Raw genomic sequence first — 26519 nt, forward strand, 5'->3', positions numbered from 1 at the left:
AACACCGTATACATTTAGCTGTAACCCATCACCTTCATCTGACAGTGCTCACAAATACAGATTGACCAGTAAGCAACAGGGCTGCAAAGGGAGTGGAATAGTGGTCAACTTGTAAGAGGCAACCACTCAGCAAATGGAGATTTGGATGACCGTACCCAATTGATAAATTGAGTAGCAGCCGAATCAGTTGCAGCCCAAATATTAAGAGCAAATCAGCTAAATTTGACTAGGTCATTTGCTTCTGGGTGTCTGAAAAAGGTAGCCACTACTTCACAAGCGCATAGTCTGCATACTACAGCCCCTCCTGCCCACGGCCTCTCCCCTGCCTGCTGTGGCAGGTGAGAGAGGGTCAGCTGGTGAAGGTCCATACCTCGAGCTCCGGCTGCGTAAGGCATAGCGACGGGCTGTTCCCGTGGTGACAACCCTCGGGCCATGTCAGGTCGGATGACTTGCATCTGCTGGGAAGTGATATAATCGTTGAGGATTGTCTGCCGCGTGTTCTCCATGGTGTACAGCTGGTAGGTGTTGTGGTAGCCTGTTGGAGATGGCTGCCTGGGGAACATGAATGCTGTAGCAGACAACAGGAGAAAAAAAAAGATACTGATCGCAACTACTGACGTCAATAGCTGAAAGATATCCTGGCCATGTAGTGCCTATGAATTAGAGGGCCTGAGTTGCTTTCGTCAATTTACTCAGAATTAAGGCTATTATTGTTCTGTTTGTAGTTACGTTGGAAACAGTGGAAAGGATTTAAACGCTGTACCAGGATCCAGCACTCTGTGAAAGGCCATGGTGGGGTCGAGATGTGGAGGCAGGTGGGCTCGGTAAACTTCCCCAGGACCAACAGGCCGGTGGTGGGGGTCAAAGGGGCTGTGAGAGGCTACAGGGTCACCACCCAACACTGGGGACTTGGCTGGGACACTGTCCCTCTGTGTCGGGGTCATGGCACTCTTTCTTTCATGTGCAGCAGATTTTGCAGAGCTCACAACACCTTTGTAGGAGAGAGAAACACACATGGCTCATCTAATAAGTTCATGCTTGATTAAGTTAATATCATCTCATGACAGTATTTCTGTCACAGAAAACAAAATCGGGGATAAAGGTTTGTTACATGCCCTCAGCACTGGGTGCACATTAGGTATTACTTTGAATATGCTTATTCTAGCAAATAAGATGACCTGGTTTAGCAAGATAAAAAAAAATCTAATTACATTTTGTGTAACTCTATAATTGTTGTATTCATGTCATTGGACAAGGCTGGCTGAGGACCTGAAGTTCCATAGTTTGTGAATAAAAAAAAAGTTACGGAAAATACCCTCTGGTGTACGTCCCAACATGGGTGATCCTCTCGAAACGGGATTGGTGCTGTAGTTAACAGGCGTCCTGCGAGCGTTGGCGTCCTCATACATGCTTGGGCTAAGCTGGGATTTGCCGGCCTCCTGGTGTGTGGAGCGCAGGACAGAGGCGGTGGAGTTGACCACAGTGTGGCGTACTGCCTTGCTCTCCTCGTATTTGGCTCGTTCCATGGCCTCGAGCTGAGGCATGCTGTGGGGATGCTTAGACGGACTGGTGATGAGGGACTTGACATTGTGCTTGATAGTAGACTGGTTGAGAGGGTGAATCTAGTAAATGAAAGCAACAACAGGTGAGTCATAAATTCATCACCAATATAATTGGTCCACTATGTATATTTGTTGATTCAAGATGAAAAGGTATGAGGTTAACTAAACTAGGGGTGCACCGATCCGATATTTGGATCGGGTATCGGCCCCGATATTGACAAAATAGCTGGATCGGAAAAATTAACACATCCACGGCCGATCCAGTTTTTTTTTTTTTTTTTTTTTTTCACTCAGCCGCAGCACCGGGACCCCTGTTAACTGCGTACCCTTCTCACTCATGGTAGCAACTTTATAACAGAACAATTAATAATCCACAACTAACTCTCTTTAAAAGGATAAAACACCAAAGCATATAACAATTTGAGACTTAAACAGTTTCTAACACTAATAATTTTACATTTACAAATGTAGCTACACCGCCGAATGGCATGCTGGGTAACATTACAGCTGCTAGCCTAGCTAGAGGATGAAGAAAGACCGGAGTTACACCAGAACAACGTGTGCTTAAGAGAAGAGCTGTCTGTTGTTCCCAAGTGTTTTGTTTCTAACAATTCGGACATAATTTAGCCACTGTTGTTGTCCGTCGCTCTAACGTTACTCGGCCGTATTAACGTTACTGTGATAACGTTAAAGACGTGTCACTTCAAGCATGCAGCAGAGCAACATTATGAACGCAATCTACCTCCGGTCCCGCTACAGACGGTTGAAAAAGACGGGTTCAGAGCAATGATTAAAACACTGGATTTAAGATGTCTTGCCTCGCCTTGCCTTCAAACAGCGAAGGAGGCTGACAGCGGAGCTACGTTCAGTCCCCACTACAACAACCTAACTTACCTGTGGCCAAGGTAGTGTTTATACAACTAGCTTACAACTATTTTGTTTTGAAAGGGAAACAATGTTAATGTTTGTATGTGTATTAATTCGATTTGAGTTTATTTTACTACTTTGCAGTTTGCACAATACAAATAGTTTAGCTTCTGTAACTGTTTGATGGATTCTCCTTCATATAAAGTTATTGTATAATGTCGTGGAGCCAAACCCTTTAGTAATAAAAGCTTTTAGTAAACCTGATGACATGATAACATGTTTTTGAGATATTCTATGTACTCCTGACAGTAGAATAAGCCATTATAAACCTATGTAAAGGTGGCCCATTATTGATGGCCCATTATTATTTATTTAAATTTATTTTAAGAAGTTTGATTACATTATATTTTCGATTTGAATGTTTGAATGTTGTTTTTTAAATAACAAATAAATAAGAATTCAATACATTACATCTATGTTATTTTGTCTTAGTTAGGAAAGTAATGTTTAGTTAGGAAGGTCTGGTGCCTTTAGTCTCTTCCATATGGTGGAAGGAAGGTATAAGGTGGAAGGTATACAGTTTATTATTAATTCAGCAACGGTATCTGATCGGTATCGGGTATTGACAGATACACAAAGCCCTGGCATCGGTATCGGGACTGGAAAAGTCGGATCGGTGCATCCCTAAACTAAACCCCCTACGTAAAAGCAATTAGTTCACTGAACAGATCTAAAAAGGATGGCAGTAGTAAATGCGGTTCACAAAATAATTCTGGTCTGCCCTTCAAAAGTCAAAGTGTCTTACCTGAGACATGCCCTCAATAACTCTCCTGTCTGACAGTTCAGGGGTCTTGCAGATGTCCTGGCCAGACTGATCTTGTCTGGGGATTTCATGAATGGAGCGTCCCATCTCTTTGATAGTATTGACTCCCTCGTAGGGCTTGCCCTTGCCAATACCCCCTTCGAAGGAGCGGATTGGTGGGCTTTCTAGCTTTATCTGTTTTCCATATTTCATGGCATCTTCATAAGTCTCTGCGGCGGTTCTAGGTGTTCCTGGGAAGATTTGAAAAGTATTTCAGACTTTTCTCATTATTTGATGCTACTAGTAACAGTGAATGATCTATGGGAATGTGTCAAGCTTTACAATTAGCTACCTTGCATGATGGACCCTGTGATCAATGGTCTTTCCTTAGAATCTCCATGTAGACCTTCTCTGGGCAAGGCTCTGCTAATCAACCCTGAGAAACAAACAAGCACAATCACTATCCTGATACAGTAAAAACAAACCAGGACACATTTATCCAGTACCACCTAGTTTTAAATCCCGTCCTAAGTGATCTGATCACAAGGGGACAGCCTTAGGTATGTTAGTTCACACCTGGCAGTAGAATGTGTCTCCACGTGTGTCTTGCGTGACCACTTTTGATCGGATACTTCCCTGCTCCATATGCAAATAAACACCAATATTAATTCCGTTTGTATACAGGCTGGTTGTGTGTGAGTGTAAATGTCAGTTGTTACTCTCACATAAATCATACATTAGGACGCCCAGATAGCTCAGTTGGTAGAGCGGGCGGCCATGTGTAGAGGTTTACACCTCAACGCAGCGGACCTGGGTTCGATTCCGACCTGCGGCCCTTTGCTGCATGTCATTCCCCCTCTCTCTCCCCTTTCACTTCTTCAGCTGTCCTATCATTAAAGGCCTAAAATGCCCAAAAAAATAATCTAAAAAAAAAAAAAAAAAAAAAAAATCATACATTAGAAACGTCATAAAAAAAAGCGCAGGCCACAGTCTGTCTGTGTGCTCTGCGAGGCGGAGTTATGTGTGTAACATTTACATTTTATGAGGCTAAAAATAAGATGTCTACCTACGGTCTCCGGGACCTGTGCAGCAGAGAAAGAGGGTTTTTTTTGTCTCTGTGTTCAGCTCATCATTCTTTGGTGGCTTCTAATTGAATCTCTGTTGTCTGAAGTTCAGTTTCTATATCTGCTTTATTTTAGGTTTTGTTTCATGGTCGCTTATAGGAGTAGTGTTAAGTTACTGTTGATGAAGACCCAACATTTTGCTGCTGCATAAGCTTTTAAATAACAAAATAACAGGGGACTTTTATATATAAAAAATTGATACAACACCGACAGTATAAAACATCCAAAACACACAATTCACTCTCAAGAGGTTTCTGCTAGGGCTACACGATATGAGGAAAATATCTAATTTTTATTATTTTGACTGATATTGCAATTGCGATATGATTCATGATATTGGAGGGAATGATCATTTTTGAATCACTCATTTTCAGTGAAAAATATTAAAATTAAAAACATTTTAAATGATTATAGTGTGATTTTTGCAATTTGGATATTGCAGTAGTCCATATTGTGATTTGGATACAATTGAGATTAATTGTGCAGCCCTAGTTTCTGCAACATGAGAAATATTTTGCACACTGCTAAAAGAATGTGGCCACCTCTGAATGTGGTCTGAGTGATCGGATCTTAATGTGTCCTCTATGTGTCCTGGATGCATTCACACCTGAACTTAGAGCTGTCCACTTGTGATCGGATCACTGAGGACAGATTTTAATTCCAGGTGAAAACGGGGTGATAGTGTACACTCATTAATACACAAGCAATACCCTCGAATGGAGCTCCTTCCCTGCCAGGGTGTCCCCTGCTCATGGGTCCCTCCATCATGTCATACGTGCGTTTCATCTCATGCCCTGATCTGGGGCTGCGGGTGTTTTCCCTGGGGTTCTTGATAGCTTTTGGAGACAAAAATACATGATCAAGAAGGTATTTGTTTGGTAAAGGAATAATCAACAATTATTTGGTGTATCGTAGGGCTGTAACGATACGTGCATTTGTCCCAAACTGTTTCCATATAGCATATTTGGACGGTTATGCAATATTGGTGCTGTACGCCCTGTAACCCAAACATGTCAAATGGTATATTAATGTTGACTACTCGCACACGTGGAACAGAAATTCTGGAGCGCGAGTTTTACCCAGAAAGTTTTTGCAGCGCCTAATGCCAATTAATACAGAGAATACTTAATTAAAGCATATGGTCAGTGCTTGAACCCTGCTACAGTGTGCCTTCACATGTACATTTTATTCAGTTCATTGTGCCTGCCCTGTATTAACGAGTGCAAGCTGCAGCCCAGTGCAGGAATTATCAACAGGTCAGAGCCTTATGATGGAGCATTACTGACAGTGTTATTTATTTTTTCTTATTGACAATATGGCAGTATATAAGTGCCTTATCTGTTACATTAATTATCATCTATATCAACGAGGTTTCATTTACGGATTGTTCCGGTGCCGCCTGATGTCCCTTATTTTCGGCCGGATGTCCCTCACCTTCTGCTTTCTTTGTGGTAGCATTCTAAACTCCGGTCGATTTGGGAAATCAAATTATATTTATCTTACTTTTTTTTTTTTTTTCTCATAACACACTCAACAGCCATTCTAATTCCAGAGCTCGTCTCCCTACGTACACGTTCCACTAAAACAAGCTCCTTCCCGAGGCTATTTTGCAGAGGCACCGTTGCTGTGTCCCAAGACGATTGTGATTGATTCAAAGAAATGCCAATAAACCAGAGCATGATTTTCTCCCATCCAGGAATGTTGTGTGGACTAGCCAGATCTTTCTCCGCAGCGCTGTGGAGGAAGGTCTGGCAATGTGAGACTACATTAATTATGGCCAATGAGCTACTGTTGAATGTTCATACTTTTCAAAATAAATACTTTAATAAATATTTTTTTTCCGTTGTACAGAAAACATACCAAACTATGACCCCAAAACCAAGGTAGATACCGAACCGTGAATTTTGTGTACAGTTACATCCCTAGTGTATCAACAATCAAAGCACTTACCATCATAGGAGAGGATGTGACCACTCTTGCCTTCATAGATGACATGACCCTTAGACAGCTGTTCTCCCCTTGCCTTGTCTTGGCTGCTCAGGTCCTCTGTGCCCTTCAGGAGGTCAGCAGCAATGCTGGACTGGGGCAGGGCTGGTGTGCCCTATTTTGTAGAACAGAGCAAAGATATAATGCAAAATAAAAAGCAAAAACACATTAAATATGTGCCCAATGAAAACATTGTCTTCGTTTATCCATTCACAGGTTCCATCATGTAATAATTACCCTTCATCCATTTCATTACCTGAGTGATTGATCCTCTCATAGTCAGACCCTCACCCATCTTTGCTTGGTTGCCTCTGCCATCCTGTATGGATGGAACTGCAGCTCCTGGAGTTACACAGAGGAAAAAAAGAAGAGTAATGTCATGCATGGTTAGTGTCATCTAGTTGAAGTGAAGCTAAAGTTTGACTTTGGCAGTAATACCAGTTTGAGTGTCTAGATTTAAATTTTAGTATATTTCCACAAAAGTCTTTAATTGTCCTAAAAATAACATAACATTAAATGCAATGAGATATTAAGAGTGAGCTTTTCAGTATTTGAAACTTAACACAACATATTTATCAAGTAGCGAGATGTAAAATAAGTATGAAGGAGGGGAATAGCTTTTTCACACAATGATTACAGCTTCAAGGAAGAGTAAATGCTGCAGTTCAGGTTCAATGACAGGAAAGACAACTCTGGTTTACAATGTTCAAGTGATCTCAAATAAAAAGGTTATTCTGATTACCATGTTCTGTCTCCCTTTATGGGCGAATGGATGAATTTTCACAGCTTTACTTTTTAATCATCACAACAGCTGGCAAAAAGCATGCAGGAGGATTTAATGTTTACCATTAGTGATATATCTATTTTTAATGTTTGACACTGAATAGCAAAAAAAAACATTATACAATAAAAAACTTGCTTTAGCTAAATGTTATGATGTAGAGAGATAGAACCTTACAGCATTCAATATATATTAAAAATCTAAGGTGTCATTAAACTAGGTGGGGTTGTGACTGTCTAAACCTGCATACAAGCCTTCTCTTAGTAATGTGACAGTCTGTCTTCCTACCAGGCTTGTTAGGATCCTGCTGCCGAGGCAGACCCAGAGAGATGGAGCCCACATTGCTCTTAGTCCCCTCTGGCCCATAGACAGCATGGGATGGCAGATATGTTCCAGGAGTTCCCTGGAAAAGCAGGAACAAAGAACACATTTTAAATGTCAGGTCAGGTCAGTGTCCATGAAAACAAGTAAGTGGTGTCAAGTGATGTTGATAGTCTTATGTATTACAGTTGATAACAGCTAATGAATATTCCCTGACTAATACACATTTTAGGCCTGGCAACTCAGGATACAGCTGTGCTGATTGTAACAAAGAGATCACAGTGTAAGCATTATGACACACACACTAGGGCTAAGCTACTGAAAACCCCGTAATGCATGTAATAAGAGTCAACAAGCTGTACACTGAAAAAGGACATTTACTGTGGTTGTTGCTGCTGCAACAAATGTAATTTTGTTTCAAACAGAATAATTCTTCCTGGCAAGTTCAAAATGGATGAGAAATTGATTACAGTCATTCAAAGTTTCTCTTCAACTTTATCAATCTTTATGACAAAGTCTCGAAAATAATACTAAAGGCAGAATGAGTAGGATTTTCCTAAAAAAACAACAAACAATGTATATACTCAACCAAAAAATAATCCTTCTCAATCATCATTTATGACCCAATATAAGTGTGTGGCAGTGTCTGTATCGGGACGTTTCTGGGCATCAGCCTTTAGACGCTGGGTGTGTAGCCCCCAGCCACAGCATGCAGGGTGTGAGGGTTGGACTCTATAAAAACTTGGCGACAAGGTGCCAGATCTTAAGCACACATGCAAGAGGAAGCTTTGAAAATGACAGACCGCGCTGAAAAAAACCTGCAAGTATAGCGAGGTAAATTGCCAAGTGGTCAAAGGTCGCTCCAAAACTAGAGTGAATCTGGGGTTGGCTTTCAACCTGTTAGTGAGCACTGAAGGAGAGGACGGGGATGAAGAGCGACATGAAGCGGGGCACGTGCTTCTGGTGTCGTTGAGTCGGGGCAAACGTTGAGTCCTACTCATTCAGCCTTTAAAGACCTTCTGCATCCATTGCTGAGTTGCATCCATTTCGGTGGCCCTGATCTACGGTAATTCTATTGCAAATGAGCACTCAGACACTGATGGTCCCAAAACAATGAATAAAAAAAAATACAAGATTTTCTAAAATACTGTAGTGTAGCTTCCTGGGTCAAAGCCTCTGAGATTAATTTTTACTATTAAGGTTCAGGTTTGAGGTCTGGGTTTGACTCTGCTCCACTGTTTTAATTTAGTACTAAGACTAACTTACAATGTTACTACAATTCGTTGGGTAATTTATTTGGGAGAGAATAACTTACAAGACGATAGATCTTTTATAAGGATGGAATAACTTGACACATATTAACACTTATCTTGTCTATTGTGTTACACTCCACAGGGAACATTTACAGTAGGGTTAGTCTTCTATATGGTGTGAATGTCAGGGGTGTGGAAAACTAAGAATAGGGTTGCTACACTGGGTCCAGTACAGTCAATAGGCCAATCCCATGGATGTCTTACCTGGGAGATGGAGCCTCCTTGAATGAAGGATGGCTTGTCCGTGGGCTTGGTGGTTGGAATGAGTGGAGGAGGAGAGGGAATGTTGGGAGGTCGACTGGGTCTGCTGAATGTCACACGGACTCCATCTGCCATACTCTGGACCAGCTGGTTGGGGGCAGGGTGGAGGACTGGTGGGAATATGAAAAAAATAATCAGAGACGACTGTTTACTGGCCAACATTTGAGCATCACAAACATACATAAACAGCAAAGTATCAACAACTTTTTTGCATCCAAAAATCAGCTCACACAGTAACCTAGATCAATCCTCTAAAGGTTTCTGCCTGCCAGACACCACAACTTTATCCCACCCAACATAAGGGTTCCATTAAGCTACATTTCCATCAAAGACTCCATGATAAAATATTCATTCATTCTGGCAGACTCCAGTGAGTGGTGAAGTAAGCACTGAAGATCTCAATTAATAGCCAGTCCTCAACTCGAGGTAACCTTGGTCCTTGCCTGCTGTCTGCTTTACCATCTCCTGGGAAAGCGGAGTAGAAAAAATGGATCATGACACACAAAACCGTGAGTAACCTCCATGCTGGGAGCGCGCCTCATGCTCTGCACTCCACAAAATCAAAAATGGAAATGGTGTGAGAGCTCCATGGACGTCACCATGGCTCATACAGGGCCAGACAAGAAAACAAGCAGCTCCATGACGAATTTCTAAATCCTTGTTGCAGGGAGACTGTGTCCAACATTAACATTTATGCTGCAGTTCACCATCAGGGACAACCGAATTTGTCAGGGTATGAGAAATTTGTTTGCCCCGATTGACAAATAAGAAAGCCATTGTAGTCCAACTACCAAAGTCCAAATGTCATTTCCACATCAACATCAGCTGTAGACATTTTCACAGGAAATGTTTTCCATGCAACCTAATTTGGTAGCCTGAATAAAACTGGTGATTATGGCAGTGACGCACACACCACCTCAGCCTCTTTTTGAAACAAGAATGTAGGACAAGGGCCAAGATTAGGGGTGAAAGAAATGTGCTAGTGTTTTCTTTGTGCACTGGTGGTGGACAGACAAAAAATATCTCTGACTCATGCATCGACATTTTCGCTGCAGTTATAAAATCACCAAGCTACTCTCTAGTATGTCATTATACCCGAAAGAGCTGGCTCATGCTTGTTTAACTGCTACTCTACTGGTACACGAGTACAAGCACACAGTGAATTTCCCCTGTGCTGGGATACAGGCTCTGCGTGGCCTCAAACTAACATATCCATTATGCTACCTATAGACCGAATCACCATGACGTTGTGCTAACAAAAGAATTGCTTCTGTGTAGACAAATGGCCGTTTCATTCGAATTGCAGAGATATGTGAAATCTGCAAACTTGTTTATTTCTGTTGTAATTTTCAACATTAAAAGATGTATAGTTAAACACAGTAGTGACCTATCTGACGTTTCTGCTGTGCTTATTTTCTATACTATGTTGTTTTGCTCATGTCTTTAATAAACCAAAACTAGCATTACGAACGTTTGGGTGGTGTCATTTTCTTTAGTCTGTGCCCAACAGTTAAATTAAGTCTCCAACCTAATGTTAGTGAATCTCATAAGACCTGTAAGAGTAAAAAAATCTGGATATCAATACATGTCAAACTGAAATATAAACAAAGTATACTGCATTTCAACCCAGACTTCATTCTTTTGCCAACAGAGTCAGAAAGTGCCTCCACGGTCAAACACACAAGACTCAATGGGAGTCAGCTAAGGCTAGTTTGTATTAGCAAGGTAAGGTGGGAGGCAAAAAGGGAGGGAAGGAGGAGGTGAACATGTGTGCTTTTACCTGGTGGCACACTGTAGCGGGAGGCATTGGGGGCGTTGGGGTCAGGCTGGGGTGAGGCCTTGCTCAGCTCCCTAGGGGAGAGCCTGTAGGGAGAGCCTGGCCGGCCAGAATGGACCTCCTGGTCCAGAGCCAGCTTCATGTCATAAGGCATGTAGGGTAAGGGCTTACCTGCAGTACACAGGCATAAGGACAAAGGGAAGACAACCACTATTAAAACAAGAACCTGATGCCAGTAAGCATTGCGCTGACCTAGAATGGACGGCCCTGTACAACTAACACCGCCACCTGGACACACACCCACGGAAAGCTATGTAATAAATATCTTGGTGTCAAAGCTCAGCAGCTTACAGAGAGCTGCTCTACTCTTCAAGGCACTCTCACTAAAAGCTGCTAAAAGCTTTGCAAAAACCAAGGCGTAATGTAGTCTGCAAAGTGACTTTACCACTCTCCCTTCCGAAGCTAAGAGGCTGAACTATGTCTGACTGCCCAGAGGCAGCAAGTGTCCTACACTGACACGCTTGAGTCATACAATTTATAAAAAAAATAAAATAAAAAAAAATAAATAAAAAAAAAACACCAAAGCCCCCTTCTTCCTCCAAAGGCATTCCAAGACGGGAACCAATGCAGATTTCAGCTCAGAACTTGCATCAAATGTAAAACAGGGTCAGCTAACATTTTGTCTTGGTGCAGATCACCCTTTAACATGTGCTTTTTTGGAAACTGAACAAAAATGAATGTGGCCTATAAATGCATTAGCTATTAATAGTCCACCGTTAGCAGCGACAGCAGGGGACAAGGCTGAGGAGCGATGAAAAGGAAGGAGAATGAAGACAGAGGTTGTTCTCTTACCATCTCTGTCTATTACGGTGGGGCTGCGGGTGTTGAAGGGCGGTCTGCGCTCCAGGTCTCCCTGATCCTGCCTCTGCTTCTCCTCTTGGTGTGCTGACTCGTGCACTGCTTTGATCTGGTGTTGCAACATGGCAAAGCCACTGATGGGCACACCACCGGGGCCAAAGGGACCATGCACCTAGATAGGTGAAGGAGGATAAAAGGTCCAGATGAGTTAACATTCCAGATATGAACCAAATGAGATATTGACCAATTTGTCTGAGCACTGAAGCATTGTACAGAGAGCACTGACCAAACTTAAGAACTTTTGCTTTCAAAAGGAACTTAAAAGTAAGACTCTTTACATCTTACACCAATACTTTCTGATCGTATCACACTGCTCGCAATGACAGATGCGGGAAATGTGGGCATGCTTTCAAACAGCTGCCTGCCTCAGTGAATAAACCTGAAACTTTGACTAACCATAGGTGGGATGGTAGCTGCCCGATGCTGCATCTGCTGGATGTTGAGTTGGGTTTGCTTGGGTGAGGACACCAGCACTGAGCCTGGAGGGTTGAGCAGTGTAGGCCTTTCCATGGAGAATATTCTGCAGAGGCACAAAGCAAAAAATGTATAGGTTACACTCAAAACCATAACCATGTCATGCTCTTGTAAACCACAATTATGTACACTACACACAACATGACAACTTGAAAACCCACCTCTGTCTTTCGGGCTCTGCTTCCACATCCTCGTCAGCACTGCAGGTGGCGCTGGAGTCATTATCGGAGTTGATCTCCCCATGCCTCTCACCATGATCTCCCTTTTCTCCTCTCTCCTTAAGCTCAGGCTCCATCTTGACCTGAACCTCTCCAGTCTTCATGTCCACATCCTGAGGTTCAGTTTTGGGATGCACTGAGCCTGTATAGGAAGTCATCCTGGCCTTTTCCTCCTGAGATCCAGTCTCACTCTCTGGGCTTTTCTCTTCCTTGACACAGAGTCCTCCGTATAAGGGCTCAAGGGCCTTTCCATTACTGGCCTGACCTTTGTCCTGGTCAGAGCAATGAGCATCTCCTGCAGTGCGGTCTGCTCTCTTTGAGTCGGTAGACTGAGAGGGGGAGGGAGCACTCTCTGTATCTGAGCTGTTGTCACCGCCTGTGGAAGCGTAAGAGGATGAATTAGTACATATCAAGCAATGCATTAAATTCATTGAAACTCAAGACTTTTAAGCCCATTTCCATGCCTTTTAGGAATAAAATGAAAACGAAAATAAATGTATGCCTGTCACAACATACATTTACCTACTTTACCTACTATCTTAAATGCCAACTGTGTAAACATACTGTTGGTCAAAACAAGACCGGAACAAACTACACATTTTAAGTGATAAAAAGATTAATTCATATCTGAAAAGCCTACATCCTCAAGATAGAAACTGTGTTTTAAAAAAAAAGAAATCTGCCTGTGTCTGTTGGTTTGCATATTGTCTACCGCTGCAGTTGTTGCCATGGTAATGGTAGTCCAGATGGTATGTCTATGCAAAAACACTTTGCAGATGCTTTATATGTATCAAACCAAAATCATTGAAGAAGTATCACTAAACATCCAAATGACAAACATAACAATGTTGGTAAGTACACTTTAATAGAGCTGTACAAATGTCTCTTCTGGCTTTTTGTGCTATACTGTCTGATGTATATAATGTGAGATCCACAGGCAGTAGATCAGCAAGACCTCTAAAGCGCAGAGTGGGTTTCCATGGGATGAAGACAAAGTCAAATAAACATGACAGAAAACCTTATGACGTCTGCTGAGCAACAAAAATGACTAATTGAATCACTTTGCTGTTAAGAAAACAAAATGCTGATTTTACAAACCACCCCTATTCAGTACTAATTAGGCAATATTCAGAATAATCTATACGTCGCACGCTATCTTTATCAAAGATAAGGACCTCTGGAGAGCAAGGAGAAGGGTAGACAGGCAGGCTTGCTGGATCAAACAAGTGGACCGGCCCCTTGTGTTCAAAGAGCAGGCTTTGTTGAGTCTTCAAAGCCAAGAATTGTTATGCAACAGGCGCCCATGTACTCCGAATTAGTTCATATCTTTTATCTCCACCTCATCGCCTCCCCCCCCTCCTTCTCTCTCCCTCTCTCCCTCTCTCTCTCGACAGTACAGACCAAGCACATTGCCATCAACTTAAATGAAATCCTTGCATGACCATTCAGAGCACATTTTTGATCAGGATTCCCATCTTTTTGCACTGTACTTATCACTACTTCCTTTCTCTCCATACCCTCTTTTAGTTAACACTTGACTACACACACACACACACACACACACACACACACACACACACACACACACACACACACACACACACACACACACACACACACACACACACACACACACACACACACACACACACACACACACACAAAGCTCCACAACTCGTAGGCAGGGGCTCAAATTTGATAGAGAAACTTATCAGCTTGCTGTGTATCCTTCACCCAGGTTGCCCTAGGACTCAGACAAACAGGAAAAAAGTCCAAAACAAATGTGTGAGTAAAGAAGAGCATATGCTTCCTATCATTCATCTCACTGACCTTCACTGTCATCTGCGTTGTCGTCATCATCATCATCATCGTCATCATCGTCATCATCATCAGGTGACACTGTGGCTAGACCTTCACCTTGAGACCTATCAGCACGAGCCCGCCGTGTGTCCTGCGAAACAGAAAAGGTTGCATTTTGCATTCATACATTCAACTCAACAGTTCAATGACAGAAATCAGACAACAAATAGCTTACCTGCTTATGCTGCTGGAGCAGGTTGTCCAGGTTGTGACGTCTCTTGTAATTGAAATAGAAATTCTTGCACTGTGCCTCACTTTTGGTGCCCACCATTTTGGCAATGGCTGTCCAGTTTCGCCCATGCTCAACTAGCCCTGGTGCAGGACAAAGAGAGACAAGTTAGCATTAAAAATGTCAATCTAAAAAGGAACAACAGAGTGGTATAGCTAAGCCACCAAAGCCAGATTTGATATTATACTACATATTTTTCAATTAGGCTATATTGGTGCCATTACTATGGTTCAAGAAGATGATGCATTCTTAACATTCTCTCTTTAGAGTGAAAAGCTGCTGCGGTTGTCATTATTACTGAACCTTTTGTTTTGCTGCAAAATGACACTTTACTCGGTTGCTATGGTTTGCTGATGGTCTTTCCCATCCTGACAAACGCTGAGCTGTGCACACAATCCGCTTTGACGGTCCAACTAAACTTTGAAACTACTCTGCCAAGCTGCAGTAATCTGGAAGACTGCCATTTACCTTTGACATTAGAACTTCTCTTCTCTAAATCCTGTAACCCCTGTGACCTCCCCTCCCCCCCAAGCCCTACTGCGATGAGGGATTCTGGCAGCTTGATAAATCACCCCAGAGCTAAACACAAAGCCCCATTACTGCTCCAGCTAAATGAGGGAATGGGGTCATTAGGACTGTTCACAGTGACTCGTCTTATTTAGAGTTACTTAAACTTGCAGACAATCGAGAAATGTTAGACAGGAAGGTCTTGTCTGTATTTTGTAAGAAACAGTAAACACCCAGAGACAGCGCATACCAAACATCCGAGGAAAAACACATATATCAAGGTAGCCTTCTTTGTTTGTCTGCATGCAGTCTCTGAGGATAGATATATCAGGGCTTCAGACAAAGATGCTTGCTGCAAGTACATTGTTTGGACAAAATAACTAAAACACCCTACACTAAAATCCATAAAATACAACAGGGCCACAAACAAAGATCACCACAGAAGTTAATTTATTCCTCTCGCACAACTTCAACAAAAATTGAACGTTATAAGCTTCACAAAGGTGGCCTTTGGAGTTATCCACTTAAAACGTTTATAATACTTATATTCGTCATGCCTAGTATCTAAAAAAACAAGAACTTGAAATTAAGATCAGATGATAGCTTCTTCTCAAGGACTTAAATCAAGGATGTTTGTTTGGTCATGTGACAAATGTAACTGTGAAGACGGTTGAGCAACCAAATGTAAATTTATCTCAAGACATTTAGGTGAAGGTCCAGGTGCCACAACTTATAAGAAATATTTATTGTCGAGTTTGTTGTGTGCAGTGCTCAGCTATGCTATGAAACAGTTGGGAGCATTTTTAACAGTGAAGATTCTTTGGAGGATCATGTGTGAGAGTGATTTATGCATATTTTTATAGCTGCTAGATGAAGTTGCCATGGTGGTCAAAACCAGGGTAATAACAATGACCAGCCATCTTAAAAAGACCAGTATTAGACCATAAGGTCTAATTCATAGATTCATAAGCTGTCCTCTAGCCTCTAAGTGCTCTAGACAGAGGCCGCATTTCCACCTGGTATTAAAATCCAATACGAGTTATTTGATCACAAGGGGACAGTGTGTGTTCCCAGCTGGCATGAGTCTCCAAATGAATCTTGAGTGACCACTTGCAAACGGATCTCACTTCGCTGCTCTATATGCAAATAAAAACGTAAATAATTTTCGTTTGCACATACAAAAACGGCAACACACAGCCAACAGTAGGATAATAACATCCAAAACACACAATTCACTCTCAGTGGTTTCTGCGACATGAGAAATACTTAGAATTTGTACGTAGTTTCGCTCACAGTTGAGTAGGAGGTCCTTAATGTGAACATGGACGCATACGCGTACACACTGCTAAAAGAATGTGGCCATATGTGGCCTAAACCAATACATATGTGGTCTGAGTGATCAGATATCAACGTGTCCTCAATGCGTCCTGGGTGTATTCCCACCTTTAGAGCTGTCCACTTGTGATCGGATCACGGAGGATGGATTTTATTTCCAGGTGGAAATGGGTTCTTAGAGGTGAACTGGCAGCATAGCATAAAAGTGATTTCTGAACGTGCTTTGCCATGTGACTAGAGGAGGTTGTGCAGGTCTCTTTTAGGTACTAATCCACAGACATATCTGAATGCCTGAGGAAATCACAGCAGCAATGTATTTTTTGTTAAGAGGGAAGCAAATCTCTAAGAGGGTCTTAATTCAGCCACATTAATCCCTTTATTTACTCCGCCAGTCTACTGGTCTTGGCACTCAGGGAACTCTACGTAAGAGCCTATACCAACATAGCCGGAGAAAAGGAGGGAGAGGGGGGCACACTACCCACAATGGCACATGACCTGACTAATAACTGCAGTGGTGCAGTCTGAGACCAGGCACAGTATGCAACAAACATTTTAAAGACCAAAGTAACTTTAAATTCTTTAAATAGCTTCAGAAACAAAGTTTCACCTCTTGCTCTGCTGCACATAGATTTATTTTAAATAGCTTTTTTTTGTAGGTAACAAAAATGTGGTTCAAGACAATTAAAGTAGAAGGAGGCTTGATTTTGTTTTAAAAAGTTAATATGCAACGGGGGAACAAAGCCTGTGTTAACCATTTCTGCATCAGCTTCCAGACCATGGTCGGGTTGGCACAGAGAGACTTTGTTTTGTCTCCAGGGCCAAAGTTGATGCTTACTTCGGGCCTCAGCCTTTCAGTTTACCCAGCAGTTGGGAAGCAAGACACGTGAACTTTACTTGGGTCCTGAAGAGCTGCAGCATTTATTCAGAGAGACAAACCTAAACTGTACATTTACTACCACTAGACAACTTTACTGTTAATTTCTTCTCTGCTCCGATTGCCAGCACCTGTCTGCACTGAGCTTAGCTACCATCACTGTCTCTCGGCCACACACTCGCTATACTCGCACTACGCAAGGAGATATTCCTGAACGGACCCACGCTACTCTTATAAACGCCATGCTTCCATTCAAACATTTTTATGTGAATTATCTAGGTAGAAAAGAAGGATGGAAGCAACAACCACAGCATAACTTTCCCCAGAGCTGTCAAAAACACAGCTTCATGTGTAAGGGAGACTGGCTGCTATAAATCAAGGAGATCCGTTATCAGCACCTCTCTATTATCATCTAGCTTCGGAAAGCAAAAAAAAAACAGAAGAACATGCCCAACAGCACTAAGGTCTAGACAGACAAGCTCTCTTTTTCCTTGTTTTTCTTTCTGACTTTGGAACCTTGTGCTCAGGTAGACACTTTATTTACCCAACAGATGCCAGAAACACCTAATTCATAATTTCTATTTGTTGCCCCATTTGTAACACTGGCTTTAAAATTCCCTTGATTGTAGAATTTAATGATTATACCACATGCTCCCGGTCAGCTCAAATTATCGTGATCAGGCAATTATGTAATAATTGCGACAGGCCTACATAGGATCTGACAAAGTTTTTGAATGTGAATAATAGATAGTGATCTTTGGAGGAAGCCCGAAACTGTCACGCTCTGTTGCTTCATAGATGGCCTTAACAGATCACTTCTGAGAAGCCAGCAGAGCAGTACAGCTGAAATAAAGAAAAAAATCCTGCAACCCTTCATGGGTCTCTAACAGCTTACAGTAAAGCACCAGCACAAGTTTCTATTTGTGTAAATGCATGTGCACATTCATTCCTGTGTGCGTGTAAGAAACGGGCAGGGCGAGGCAAATCAGAAGAGGAAAAGAGGGAGGGGGAAAAGGGGAAAACAAGGAAAGATCATAAAAACCAGAAGAGCCACAGCAACACAGAGAAAGGGCAGGGAGAAAGGCAAGAGAGAAATAAACTGAAACACTACCTTTTTTGGCAACCTCCATCTCCTCCTCGGTCCAGCGAGAAGTTTCTCCGGTTTCACCAGCACCAGCTAAATCACAAAGAAAAAAAGACACAGCCCCATCAGCACTGACCTAAAGAAAGAAGGAGAGACAGGAGGAGGGAGGGAGACAGACAGACAGAGAGTGACAGTCCTCCCTTCAGCAGTCTCCTTCTCATGGCCACTAATCTAATAATCTGTTTACATTCAGGGGCTGCAGAGACCTGCTACCTCACTTACACGCTCGCTCTAGCTCACTCTCACTTAAATTCTCTCTCTCTCTCCCCTATCTTTCTTTCTCTCCCCCTCCCCACAGCCCAGAGCAAGCCCTCCTCCTCTCTAACCCACAAGGGGAGGGCCTTGGTCAGCTGATGTAGCACGAGACAGTGGAAGAGTTGAGAGCCTTGCCTCCCTCTTTGGGAAATGGCCTTGGATGAAGACAAATAGAACAGCCAGCACAAATCCCTCCCACCCCTTCTACTGTGACACTGCGCGTCACACACACACAAACACACCTCCTTGACTCGGCTTGGCTACAAAGTTGCACACCCCCAACAAAATTCATAGAAGTGCACAGTTAGTGTGGAGGGGGCCGAGTGAACTCTAGCCCACTTCTTTCCATGGCACCCATCGAGACTGTGTAAACATTTGGACTAATATAGCAGCAGATGTACCCTTGACATTAACACAAGGCTTGCCCCCCGCAACCACCCACCAACCATAAAGATGAGTTGATCAATGTTCACTGTTTAGACGGCTCCTACCAAAAGGTCCGCCGCCACCCAGTCTGTTAGGTTTATCGCCTGGAAGGCACCGTTGGGAGGCACTGGTTATGGTTACGGTTATGGTTAGGATTAAGATTAAGGTTAGGGTTAGGTGCCTTGAAGGCAGCAGTCGCAGCGCTGCCTGGAAGGAGCAGTTGGGGGCAAAAAACACCATTGAGCGTCTGTTACACTAAGTTAAACAAATGTCTACTGGAGTAGACTTCCCGTGGCAAAACCCACATGTTCTCCACATGACAGTTTAGACCCCTCAAGAGTGGTCATTAATCTCGGGGCTATGAAAACAGATGTGGCTGCCTAGAGTGTAGCATCTCACCTAATGATATACACGTACCACCCACCAGCTTTAAACAAGATCAAACCCCCACTGTTGGCCACTGAATCAGCAGCTTCCTGAACTTGTCTGGCACCATTTCAGCTGGCCAAGACAGACAGATCGCTACCCTTTAGCACCTAGCTCACTTACTTCTAGGAAGCACCATAGCTGCAGGGGTTACAACAGAGCATACCACAACACTAAATCCACAACGTAGTCACTGATGGGAGATTATAGTTGACTTAGTCCTACATAAAAGAGCCAGAAAGGTCAGAGGGTTGAGAAGTGGAAGGACACAATGCAAACGGTTAGTTAATCACATTAGAAGGCAGGCCTTGTATAACTCAGACTGTTTAACAGACAGCAGAGGGAGCAGGTGGTGGAGAAGCAAAGCACACTTACAAAACAGTGAATTAATGATACACATTAATGCCAAAACAAGCTTATCACACAGGTACCTGAGCTAGCATTGTCTCAGTGACAGACTTCAAAAGGGTGGAAGAGGTCAAGTGCGTGACTGAGTACCATGACAACAGCTCTACCAGAGCACATTGCCATGGCGATGGACAGACTACATACAGCTTCCTGAGTGCACTGCAGTGCAGAAAATAGACAGACACCTGGCAATGACTGCCTGAAACCAACCGTCCACTTTTAGGCTATAAACAGTGTATGAATCTACACATTTAAAGAGGGAGAAGGCTACCCAAAAAAGCTAACAGTATGAACACTGTGCCTTACACTAGGCCACTCAGGGACAGCACCAGTTTAATCATGAGAGAAAAATAAAAATATCTTTCAGCCTACGTCTATCACATTATAGAAACTGATTGGGAAGCCAGAAAATGGATACTGTGGTCACTTGACAGTAACCTTTAATAATGACTGCATAAGTTGCTGCATGCTTTTGGGCATGTTTCATTAACTCAACAACTAATCAATAAATAGTCAATGTTAAAATCAAAAGGTCTACTAATTCTAAATAAAAAAATAACACTGAATGTGTCCTATGTGGAATCTTTGCAATTACAAAAGGTATAGAAAGTGTAGACTGTGTAGAAATTGAGTGACTCCACCCAAACATAAAATCCAAATAAATTCAAGAAGTGACAGCGAAAGAAAACGTGTAATGTTCAGTGCCTAGCCAACTATAACCTTAATATTCATATACTTTTTTTGAGTGAACTCCCTTTCCCTCAATTCTATCTCTTTGGGGAGCGTCCCCCAAAGGCTTCACCTTTATTAGCATCCATGGAAACTACTGGAGTCTGGGGTTTTGCAGGCTCCTTCATGGACTTCTGCATTGGATCAGACTTCGGGAGCTGCGGAGGATCTGGCAAGGCAGGCTCAGGGGCAGGGGGAGGTGCCTCTTCAGCCGCCACAGATGCAGCCTCATTGGCCATGGAGCGTGTGGTGATCCTTCCCTTACGGCGGCCCTGGCTATTGGCAGTCTTCCTGCCACGCGGCGTGTTTTGCTCCTTTCCGTCCTCGTCCTCCCCACCGTCACACTTGTCTTTGTCCTTGCCAATGTCCCTGTTGTTTTGGAGGGGGAAAACACAGCTTTAGAGACTGTTGGTACAGCAAATATCTATTCCCTTTTGACTTAGCAATAGCAGGCTCTTTCTGTCATCTCTTCCTTTCCTCCATGACCGAACACAAAAAGAAAAGCATATTAGAATGTCTACACTCAGACAGACTTGTTAACAAGTTAGCAAGTTGTCTTGTCTGTTAAACAAAACAGACACTGCTTTCCCCTTACAAGTTCCCTCTGGGCCATGACCATACATCACTCCCAAGTGCCTGGGGATGTGAAATCTTCACCTTTACTGCATGTTTCTGATGTTCATTAATTATTTTTATGAGAGACAATAATATAATTTGCATTCTGTTCATCACATGATTATAATGCGTAACTCAATCAGACTTATTGAATCTTACGATAAAAGTCACCTCCTGCGTCATTATAGCTGAATGTGAAGCAAGCTTTGTGAATTCTTCACTCGTGTTCATTCCTATTCAATCAATAGGTTAGGTCAAATTGTCTCCTAAAATTATTGACCCAAGACACCACATAGAAGGGAGCACCTTCATGGCTTAATGGACTAGAGTGACACCAGGGCAAACAACTATTTACAGCTCACCTAGAATCCTCCTTTTCATCTTTCTCTTCCTCGTCCTTCTTTTCCTCTTCCTCTTTTTTGTCAGATTTCTCAGATTTGTCCTCTTCGTTTTTGTCGTCGGACTTGTCTTCTTGTGAGGGACGGGTTATTTGCTGGAGACAAAACACAGGAAATATTTAGCAGTTTCTCCTTGAAACAAAAAGAAAACAGTCAAGGTTTAGATTAGCAACAGTGATTTAGTTTGCCAGAAGTAAATACAAAGCAGAGAACACTTTTCAGACCTACCATGAAATACATTTAAATAGAGCCTTCAAACAAGCATTCATTCTTGTTTTCCACTATATCCTCATGTATCTTCCACTAGTCTTATACTACCTTACTATGATACAGAATATACCGCATACTTCGTAGAAGCTTTATACCTGCCTCATAGGTCATAACCTTACTCTTTATTATACACTTCCTGGTCCAGTTTTTCAGCATGCTATCAAGCAATAGACATCTTCAAATGGTATAGCAGTGCCTGCATTAGCCCTGTGAGCCCAGAGGACCATCTAAAAAAAGTGTACAACATAAGATGGGCTTGAATAGTCTGCTTAAATATTCAGTGTGATAGCAGACAGACCAAGTCAGGTAAACGGCAGAAATGTATGCTGCCATCGGATTCTTATTAGACTGCTTTCAAGCTGCACAATTTCCTCAAAACTAATTTAATACTAATGTAATATAACAAAAAAGACAAAAAGGTTATACGATGAAAAGTCTAGTCGTACATTCTGTGCAGATAGGTAAAAGGCTGTGCCATATTTTGATGATCTTCCCATGGTCCAGCATCTGCAGAAACAGACAGTCTGTGACACAAACAAACCACATAGCAGAAAAAGTGGCTAATTCGAATGCGTTCTTTGTCGGAGTAAATCCTTCGAAGAGAGAAAGGGGCTTGACCATGACACTCTATATGAATGTAATACAACAGATAAAAAAAAATGTAGACGAGAGGATGATGTTAGTATTTTGAGTTTAAAAAGGGTAGGGGTTGAGAGTGAAAACAAGAGTCGAGTGAAAACATCATTCAAATGTGAATTAAAAAAACAAAAACAGGTCCAACAGAGTGATTGAGGACAGAGCAACATTCTTCATAATCAATGCTGGCGCGGTAAACACAAAATGTTTCCTCCTGCCTGTTTCATGAAAGCTCTGCGCTGGAACAAGTCTGGCTGTGCCAAGCCAAACATACCATGCTGGTACCAGATGGGGCCAAGGAATGTGCTTCACTCAACGGTAAAGGCAAGAGATATGGATTGAGGCGAAGACATTGATGAGAGGGAAGACAGGGGTACAGCAACAATAAAAACAGGGTTGTGGCCACCTGTCTATTTTACAACAATGTGGTTCTGCACATGAATGGGTCTGTCAGTCTGATAAAAAAAGTGCTCCACAAAAACAGGCAGTAAGCAACTGTCACAGCAGTTTGAATTAGTGGCTGCTCTCGCCAACTCTAACCAAAGACCGCTAATAATCAGAGGGATTTTGTCTTCTAGGAGTGGAGCTACGTGACTAGCAAAATCAAATCTACTGTATTGGAAAGAAAATTACACAGTACACAGCCCTCCCTTCATGTATTTTTAATCAATTGAAGACAAAACTGGAAAATGTGATTCATGGTGGATGTCATTGCTGTGGTCTCTTTTTGTCAAGACTGTTGCTTACAAGGTACTTTTGCATTTACTTTTGATGCAGATCAGGGGTCTTGCTAGAATTTCTAGATATGATGGTGCTAGAATATCACATGCTAAAATAGCATAGGAGTATTCAAAGTAACAAGTGGTGTGGTTCTACAGTACAGTATGATGATGCAGCTGCCCTGTTAAATTCTTTAAGGAAAGCCCTGCAGGCTCAGAGCTCAGTTTGCAAGTTAATGTATGCAGAAAGGACCACGTCAAACTTGGATTGGGACTTCAACGCTTGACTCATTTCCTGCCTGCAGTAGTCTGTAAAGCATGTTTTTGGCACTTGACAATTTCAGAGACCAGTCTGTTTTTGATCAGCTAACCTCGCCATACATGTGCTTCAGTGAGATGCTGTTCTGGTTGGGTCAGGGAGCGCTCATGTTTGCTTTGGAGGTGGTCAGAGAGCCATGACATTCCTGCCTCTTCTCCCACACTGCGTAAAAAGCCTCTACACAGATGTTCTCCAAAAGTCAATGAGGCCCTGTGGTTCTGTGGTTCTTCAGTGTTTTTAAATGAAGCTCTTTCCTGACCTTGCTTGAATATTTTGAGAGTTTTAATTTCGCCCCTCTTTTGCTGATTCACAAGTGCTGTTTGATTTAGGAAATGACAGAGCCACAAGTCAATCTTCCCTTTCCTACCACAGAACTTAGGCCACCAGAGGAATCTCTCACTCTCGCTTTAAGCTATTTCACTGCAGGTACAGGAAATGTAAAATCTAAATAATTACTATGCATGACCTCTCTATCATTACAGATAATGCCATCATCACCTGACACAATTACTCATAAATGTCAATGTATGAACAGAATATATAAAAAGGGAGGAAAGGGGAAAATAACAGGAAATAAATGTAAAACAAATACATTTAACAGCAGTAGTTCACCTATGGTACAGCTTGCATTCATTTTGGATAAAATGCACCATCCAGTTGATGGGAATATTATTTCCTGAGTGATCATGGTGAACAACTTACTGTCAAAATGAAAGGTACAAAAATACCAAGCCTTAGCCACAGTTACCCTGGTTACTGGGAGCTCTGCGAGGGAAAAACTGCTCTTCATCAGTTCAACAAACCAATGATTGCTTTATAAAACTTTATTGCCAAGCAATTAAGAATCGAGCTCTCAAAGAACATTTTGCCATAATATAAAATATAAAAAAAATATATAAGAGAAGCTATCGCTCTACTTTATTTTACCAGAACAGTAATATAACCTCAGTAACTTCTTCATAGATGAAACATTTTACCACTTTAAATTGTCAAAACACTACCAGCTTAATCAATAAAATTGAGTACAACTAGTAAATGTTGCACTGACAACTGCAAATTACTCACTTTTATAATTGCTTTATAAGAATTTTTTTAGAATTGCATTCTTCTGGCATTTTACAACAAACACACACTCCAGACTTGCTCTTCTGATGGATGTGTTAAACAACTAAATTTGGCTTGTAGTGCAGGGGTTTTTTTGTACATCAGAACAAATTTAGGGGATCTGTGCAGTAAAACTGGATATTTTGCAGGATTGTAATGGAAGCTGTAATTCCTGCCCTGGCCTCCTCCCTAGTACATACTCGTTGTTTCACATTTGTATTTGGTTCTCCTGAAATGGCTGATGAACCAATAAGCACATTTATTTTTCTATCTATTGGTTAGGTTTTGTTCTTCTGGATATACGTCTGTTTTAGAGCTCAGCAATGGGTCTACTTTATAAATAAATAAATTTGTAAAAATTGACAAGACTGATAACTTATAACAGCCACATCTCTTAAATATAATTAAAGGGCATCCTGGTGAACCAGTGTTGCAACACTACTACCACATTACTGAAACTTTATGCTGTGTGAACCACAAACTGCAACAAGAAAATACTTTGTTTTCATAGTGAAGCCTTGGCAGGTCACTGAAATAAATGTGAAAGTTACAGTATCAAGTTATATATAAAATAGGCTACGGGGTTTCCCCCAGAAAACCTTTCAACCCTGATGTGTTTTTACAAAAAAGGGAGTCACAGACTGATGGCCCTAGAATTTATGTAATAACAGAATCATGGAAGGAATTGAAAAATTGAGAATTTAGAAAAAAAAAGCTATAAGACAGATTCCATAGGGCCCTCAATTAAGTCAGTGCTAAAAGCTAATTGGAGATAAAAAAATATGACTACATCTAAGTTGTATAAAATATGACATTGAAAAACAATCCCCAAGTATTCTCCTCTCAAAAGTCCTTACCCCATAGGATGAATACACATGTAAATGCATTGAATAGTCCTGGCCTGACTGTCAAATTAAAATCCATGTCTGCACGTGTCCTAGGAAAAACCTCAAGTAAATATGTAGGCTGAGAAGCGAACTGCTCAAGCAACAGAGCAACAGAAAACACGACACCGACAAAAGCGGAACAAGGGAAACAAACTGAGTAAGTGTGGTTTCAAAGCTTGTGACATACCTGCAAGCTCATTTGCTGGTCATAAAACCCCCTTTGGTCTGCTGTGAGCCACAGCTAACTCGTGTTGTAAAAGTGAGTTTACCCTCCAGTACTTCCATAGCAGTGGTAACAGCAGCAGTAGAGGGGAAGAACACCACCATAGCAGAGCGCCTTAGAAGGGCTGCCGGGCCACGGCACCGCCGCACATATTCCGGGAAAGCGTGTCATCAGGCCGCTTAAGCCGCCCAAAGAATTGTCCATCTCACATGCACGCACTAATCTATGCAGGGTCACTCAAGGTAATCCCTGTCGAGCACTCCTCTTTGATTGGCACTCACAGCAGCACAGAGAGTTTTTGGGCCTGTCATATGGCTGGGCTGTACCAACTCAGCTCTTTCAGAGAGGGGTGCGTGTCTCTCTCTCTCTCTCTCTGTCTCTCTCTCAAAAGCAGCAGCACACACTCAGCGTATAAAGTGCCAGCGCTGACTGTCTCGCTCAGGGTTTTTTTTTCACTCAGTTTCACTCACTCGCCCTACATTCCAGAGCTCTTGTCTTGCTTACTCTGTCTTCTTCCTTCCCTCTCTAATGACTCACTCTACACACTCAAAACTGCGTTTGTTAATTCACACCAGTAACTTGGAAATTCACATCCCGATGTGCTTTAAGGCAGAGTTAAAAAAAAAAAAAAAAAAAAAAAAAAAAAAAAAAAGTCACAGTTCACTGCATTCTCAACAACCAGAAGATGGTTTTGAAAAAGCACTGCAGCCATTTAGAAGCAACTGACATGAATAACAAGACGATGATAGGG

General features: G+C 42.1%; 1 protein-coding gene across 1 annotated transcript in view; it reads right to left on the reverse strand.

The window, feature by feature from the left end:
- The window catches only part of ncor1 (nuclear receptor corepressor 1), a 59742-nt gene that overhangs the window by 9014 nt on the left and 24209 nt on the right, over positions 1–26519 (reverse strand). The window contains exons 15-33 of the mRNA XM_028596354.1: positions 21575–21705; positions 20671–20966; positions 18321–18386; positions 14440–14576; positions 14235–14355; positions 12348–12780; positions 12109–12232; positions 11647–11824; positions 10798–10965; positions 8961–9127; positions 7411–7525; positions 6598–6683; positions 6306–6456; positions 5066–5191; positions 3584–3667; positions 3235–3482; positions 1316–1622; positions 764–991; positions 371–568 (exon numbers count right to left, since the gene is read on the reverse strand). Coding sequence (XP_028452155.1) covers positions 371–568; positions 764–991; positions 1316–1622; positions 3235–3482; positions 3584–3667; positions 5066–5191; positions 6306–6456; positions 6598–6683; positions 7411–7525; positions 8961–9127; positions 10798–10965; positions 11647–11824; positions 12109–12232; positions 12348–12780; positions 14235–14355; positions 14440–14576; positions 18321–18386; positions 20671–20966; positions 21575–21705 — 3364 coding nt within the window. The remainder of the gene's footprint in view (positions 1–370; positions 569–763; positions 992–1315; positions 1623–3234; positions 3483–3583; positions 3668–5065; positions 5192–6305; positions 6457–6597; positions 6684–7410; positions 7526–8960; positions 9128–10797; positions 10966–11646; positions 11825–12108; positions 12233–12347; positions 12781–14234; positions 14356–14439; positions 14577–18320; positions 18387–20670; positions 20967–21574; positions 21706–26519) is intronic.

Source organism: Perca flavescens, chromosome 13 (assembly GCF_004354835.1).
Source record: "Perca flavescens isolate YP-PL-M2 chromosome 13, PFLA_1.0, whole genome shotgun sequence".
Taxonomy (NCBI): Eukaryota; Metazoa; Chordata; class Actinopteri; order Perciformes; family Percidae; genus Perca; species Perca flavescens.